We start from the raw sequence: 5,763 nt of genomic DNA on the forward strand, positions 1-5,763 counted from the left end.
AATTTCATATTTGTTTAAAATAAATTTATAATTTCATTTTCACTTAAAAACTTTTAAATATTTACTTAATGTTGTGTTTATTTTAAAATTAAATTTATATTTCATTTTAACTAAAACAAATTTTATATATATCTAATTAATTTTTTAATTATAGCTAGAATCATTTACAGTTTTGTATTGGTTTTTTATATTAATTTAATATAATACTTTCCATAAATTTTTGATCCTTAACCAATAAAATTTTTCAATTTAAAAATTTGTGTCATATAATTTAAATTATGCTATTACTATTTATTACATGTGAACTATAAAATTGTTGTGTTTTAAAATGTTATATTAAACAATTAGTAATATAGTAAATATTACAATTAATCATGTAAACAAACAATTATGTGTGTAAAAATAAAATAATCATTTGCACGGTTGTTCGGGTGAAGATCTAGTTTTGAAATTGAAGCACTTGTATCGTATAGTTCCAAGCTATCTGTGTTTGGACCTGCTACAAGGTTTGGTTGTAGTTTTCTCTTTAATATCAAAGATAATTTTATAATTAGAATATCAAAATGTCCTATGATGTGTAGCTAGCCGTTTCAGGCAATTTGGATGTGGCTTTTTATACCCAGCTATGATGTGTAGCCGTTTCAAGAAACTTGGATGTGGCTTTGTATAGCTCTCATGGGATATAGGCACATAGTTTATAATAGTCAAACTAGATTGCGCGGGTGTTTGGTTTCAGAAATATACATAAATATTTGTTTTAGAACATAAATGTTTTATATTTTTAAAGTTAATCATCTATATATATGATTATAAAACTATTTTATATACAATAATTTTATAATTTACATGTTATAATTATTTAATTGTATAAAATCGATTTTGTCACTTCTCATTATATATTTATCGTATTGTATTTTTATTTAGTTATTAAGTAAGTAATATATTCATGAGAAAATATATTTGAAAATTATTTTGTATTTAGTTTTTTGTAAATTCTGACCCGTACTTCAAAATTAGATTTTCTTTTACCAATATTTTTATGCTTATTCATTTTAGATAATATATTATTGTATATAAGAAAATCTAAGATATGTTAGTTTTTAGACATATATTAGAGCAATTCCATTGAGAGTTTTACTCTAAAATTCTCACAGTTTCTCACAAAAAAAAATATTAAAATAACTGTGGGGCCCACAGAAAATATAAACCCGTCTCACATAACTCTTTTCCGGTGAACCTGTTTCTTAACTGTTCCGTGGGCTCCACGCCACGTGGCGGCCCGCGATTGGTTCGACTTTATTTTTTATTTTTTATTTTTTAAAAAAAAATCAAACGAAAAAAAGGAAAAAATTGAAAAAATTATTTTTTTGGTTTTGGAATTCGCGCTCTATGTGTACTGCTAATGGAGATGCTCTTATATAGTTTGCTAATTTTAAATTGTTCATCCGTCTCTTTCCCATCTCTCAAGAAATTGGGTCTTGATAGCATCATATACCTAGGCGGTGACAAATATGTCAATAGGCTTTTATCCAATTGTCCTGTTCTTGAAGACTTGCATGTGGACCGATGTCTTGAAGTCAACGTCGTCATTTTCACCGTTAGAGTGCCGTCTCTAAAGGTTTTGGGGATGTTTAATTTCACTGAAAAAGATAGAGATGATGTTGCATACGGGGTTTTCATAGATACTCCTTCTGTGGAGACATTGAATATTCTTGATCGTACGGATGGGTTTTGTGTGCTTAAGAATGAAATGCCTAACGTTGCAACGGTAGACATTGACCTTACGTATAATAGTCATTCTGGGAATATTCTGGGTTGTATATCTCAAGTAGAGGATTTATGGTTATCTTTATCTTCCTCACAGGTATTTTAGTCGCGTCTTTGTCATTCTACCATCTGCACTTTTGTTTTTATTTTCAGAATCTGTAATGGAACAATTTATTGGACTTTCAGGATGCATATCCTAGTGGTTGTGTCTTCCACCGTCTGGTAGATTTTACGCTATGCGATGTAAGAAGCAGTGGTTGGACTTACTTATGTGTGTGGTCAGAGATTCACCTAAATTACGAGTTCTCAAAATTGAGCAGGTATATGTATTTTTCAACCCAATTACATTTTGCGTCTTTAATCCTGATTATTTTTCAGTTCACTCACTGTCTCTTGTACTGTTTATATCAGTACCATTGCTCTCAGGAAAATAAACTAAAATATGCAATTTAAGAGAATTTCCGAATAAAAAATACCTTTACCATTGCTCTCAGGAAAAAGATGTATTTTTTTAACCTTTCAATGCAATTGATAAGTTGTAAATTTTTTTTAAAAAATTATATTTATTAAATTTTGATTGTTTAAAAATTATGGGAAAAAGTTAATTACAAAAATTATATATTTAATACTAAAATTAAATGTGTTTGAACATAGAATCAACAGAAACCATATTAATAAAAGAAGAAGGAAAACTTTCTGTTGATTCTATGTTTTTTTTTTTTGGTTTTTTGATTCCAGTTTTCCAGGTAGATGAGTTTTAGATCCAACTAAGTATTTGTAAGTTTTTTTTATCCGGTTTCAGGTTAAATACTTTTGGATCAGTTCTACTTTAAATTTTTCGATCCAGATAAAATGTTCATGTTCATACCTAGTTTCAAGTATATTTGATAAAAGAGTTAACTTGAGAGGAAAGGAAGAAGCAGTGGGACATAGTGATCCCGTTTGGATGCGGAGATATGAGGATCACGTTAGAGCAACAAAACTGTATATTGGGCCGGGCTGGATAAAAACCCAGCCGAAGTCTTTAACATGACTCGAAACTTCACGGCGCCACGTATTGGTCATCGACGAGACTTCACGCCACGTATCGATCCCTGTCTCCTACGTGACGAGTGGCTGATCACTGAATCAGCTTCACATCCACATCCTCGGAGTCTCCGCGAGCCTCTAATTTTCTTGAAATTTCTTACACGAAATGGTGTCAGTGTCTGAAGAAAGTCTGATTTTGTAAAGGGTTTGCTCATGCAGAAGCTTTAAAGCTTGGGAGTTTGAATTTCATCTCAGATGGATAGGATAAGTCAGGTGCCTGATCATCTTCTTTTGAAGATTTTGTCGTTTCTGCCTACTACCAAAGAAGTTGTGGTCACGATGGTTCTGTCCAAACGGTGGCAGTTTCTATGGATGCTTGTGCCAAGACTAGTCTACGATGATAGCCATGCGAATATCACAAAAGAAAGTTTCTCTAAATTTGTAGACAGATCTTTGCTTTTGCACGAGGCTCCAGTTCTAGACTATTTGCATTTCAAGCTTTGTCAAAAGTCTACTGATGTTGATGATATTGGAGTGTGGGCTAGAGCTGTATCTAGACGCCATGTCCATGAGCTGGTCATCGAGATCGATAGATCTTCTTGTTCAACTCCAGCCATCATTCCAAAGAGTTTGTACACGGTATCCGGAACGCTTGTGACGTTGAAACTTAACAACGTGTTTCTTCTTGATGATGTTTTTTCACCCGTGTCTTTCCCATCTCTCAAGAAACTGAGTCTTGATAACATCAAATACCCAGGCGGTGACAAATATGTCAACAGGCTTTTATCCAATTGTCCTCTTCTTGAAGACTTGCATGTGGACCGATGGACTGACGACAACGTTACCGTTTTCAACGTTAGAGTGCCTTCTCTAAAGATTTTATATATGCGTGATATCAAAGATAGCTACGGTGGAGAAATGTTAGTGATAGATGCTCCTTCTCTGGAGACGTTTACTATTGACGATTCTTCAGGGGTTTGTGTCGTCAAGAATCAAATGCCTAACATTGTAACGGCAGATTTTGACTTTTTCGATAGTCGTTCTTGGAAGATTCTGAGTTCTATAACCCAAGTCAAGGATCTCTGTTTATGTTTATCATTCCCAAGAGTATATAAGAAACTTTCTTCTATCTCTACTCTTCACTCTTCTTTTCGTAACCATTCATGGAATAATGACTAAACAAATTGCACTTGCAGAATGCATATCCTAATGGTTGGGTCTTCCACCGTCTGGTGAATTTTAAGCTATGCAGATGTAAGCCACTGTGGTTGAACCTACTTATGTGTGTGCTCAGAGATTCTCCTAAATTACGAACTCTCAAACTTTATCAGGTATTATGTAAATTTCAACCCAATTCATTTTGTGTCTTTGACTTGATTATTTCTTAATTTCACATGCGTCTCTTTGTACTGTCTATATCAGAAACAAGGCTATCAGGCTCATCAACCGAACCCGATCTGGAGTGAACTGAGCTTAGTTCCCGAATGTTTGTTAACGAGTCTAGAAACTCTGGAATGGACAAACTATGAAGGAACAAAAGAAGAGAAAGAAGTGGTGGAGTTTATCTTAAGAAACGGTCGATGTCTAAAAATGGTGACTATCTTCTCTAAACCCACCGACTCAGACAAGAAACTTGAGATGATCAAGGAGTTGGCATTGTCGTTCAGGCGTTCGCCGGTTTGTCAGCTTGTATTCGACTGAAGCTACTGTCAGACATGTCAAGTAACACTGTGTTTGGTCTGAATCCTAGATAAGCTATTGTAACGTTTTATGTTTCTTCCAAACTTAGCTCTTTGCATTTCTTATTTTCTTTCTGTTATAAGTAGAAGAAACAATGAAATACCAAAACTATTATATTTCCCTAGTTTATCTTATTTTCTCTTGCCCTATTTCGTAACTTTTTTAAAATTATGGATTTGCAGTTAGTTTAACCGTACACTGATTAGTTGATTGATCCTTCAACTTGGCTTGTTTAGAGATATCCCTCCCGCGTAGAGTTAATAACATTTTGTTCCAATGAGGTTTTAATGAAACCAAACCCCTTGCAATCGATAAACTAGTCTAGGGGTGTTTTTTTTTTGACATCGAAAGACTAGTCTAAAGATGTTAAAATGGTAAAACTCACCTTATGTAAGACCCACCACATTTAAAACTCATATCCATTTAGATCTATTTAAAAATAAATCTATTAGAGATATCCATTTAGAATCTGTGAAATTTACATGTACTTATTTAAACTCATTTAAACTATTATTAATTTAAATTTTAATTATTTTAACTTTATACTCTCTTAATAAAAAATTAAAGGAAACAATAAAAAATTCCAGCTGATTTTCTATTATATAAATGCAAATCAAATTGTCTTGGTAAAATCGTAAAATCATATATTTCTGTCAAAACCGTAAAATTGGGATGGGCATTCGGGGTCCTGATCGGGTTTCGGTGGTATCCAATCGGTTTTTGGTTTTTCGAATTTATAAAAATCGTCCCCATTCGGATTATTTGAAAGTTCGGTTCGGGACCGGTTCAGGTTCTACTTGGTTTGGATCGGGATTAGTAAATCTTCAAAGAACCGGTACAACCCAATGTACTTTCGGGTTCGGGTCCCAATTGTTTTTTGGTTTAAAAATATCTGATTTATATTTAATTTGTAACCAAAACATAAGTAAAATCGGGTTTTTTCGGTTTTTAAATACCTAATTTATACATTTATATAACCAAAACATAAGTAAAATTGGTTTAAAATAAGAAAAGAACATCGACTATGATCATTCAAAATCAAACGAAAGGGAAACATATTTATTGATAATAACTAATTAAATGAAAGCATAAAATGAAAATCACGTTCTCATAAAATAAGAAACATTGTTTAATGAAAACAAAATATAAATCTAAATATTTTAAAATTCAACATCCACATTTAACCATCACCTTCATGTAATACAACCACCAACTTTCAAGTAGTAG

At 32.6% G+C, this 5,763-nt stretch overlaps 2 protein-coding genes across 2 annotated transcripts; both read left to right on the plus strand.

The window, feature by feature from the left end:
• Positions 1-1,402: 1,402 nt before the first annotated feature.
• LOC108833875 (probable FBD-associated F-box protein At1g32375) lies at positions 1,403-2,206 on the plus strand. Its single transcript, XM_057005995.1, has 3 exons — positions 1,403-1,864; positions 1,954-2,087; positions 2,179-2,206. Exons 1-3 carry the CDS (start codon positions 1,403-1,405, stop codon positions 2,204-2,206), a joined length of 624 nt encoding a protein of 207 aa, XP_056861975.1.
• An 845-nt stretch (positions 2,207-3,051) lies between these two features.
• On the plus strand, positions 3,052-4,670 carry LOC108833876 (probable FBD-associated F-box protein At1g32375). Its single transcript, XM_018607271.2, has 3 exons — positions 3,052-3,903; positions 3,993-4,127; positions 4,219-4,670. Exons 1-3 carry the CDS (start codon positions 3,052-3,054, stop codon positions 4,495-4,497), a joined length of 1,266 nt encoding a protein of 421 aa, XP_018462773.1. The 3' UTR covers positions 4,498-4,670.
• The last annotated feature ends 1,093 nt before the right edge of the window (positions 4,671-5,763 follow it).

The sequence above is a fragment of the Raphanus sativus genome, chromosome 3 (genome assembly GCF_000801105.2).
Source record: "Raphanus sativus cultivar WK10039 chromosome 3, ASM80110v3, whole genome shotgun sequence".
In the NCBI taxonomy this organism is placed as follows: domain Eukaryota; kingdom Viridiplantae; phylum Streptophyta; class Magnoliopsida; order Brassicales; family Brassicaceae; genus Raphanus; species Raphanus sativus.

Bases quoted from the DNA above. Each gene is read 5' to 3' on its own strand.
- LOC108833875 (XM_057005995.1), top strand. From the start codon at position 1,403: ATGGAGATGCTCTTATATAGTTTGCTAATTTTAAATTGTTCATCCGTC. The intron at 1,865-1,953 runs GTATTTTAGTCG...TTGGACTTTCAG, and splicing joins TATCTTTATCTTCCTCACAG to GATGCATATCCTAGTGGTTG. The intron at 2,088-2,178 runs GTATATGTATTT...TGTTTATATCAG, and splicing joins GAGTTCTCAAAATTGAGCAG to TACCATTGCTCTCAGGAAAA.
- LOC108833876 (XM_018607271.2), top strand. From the start codon at position 3,052: ATGGATAGGATAAGTCAGGTGCCTGATCATCTTCTTTTGAAGATTTTG. The intron at 3,904-3,992 runs GTATATAAGAAA...TTGCACTTGCAG, and splicing joins TATGTTTATCATTCCCAAGA to AATGCATATCCTAATGGTTG. The intron at 4,128-4,218 runs GTATTATGTAAA...TGTCTATATCAG, and splicing joins GAACTCTCAAACTTTATCAG to AAACAAGGCTATCAGGCTCA.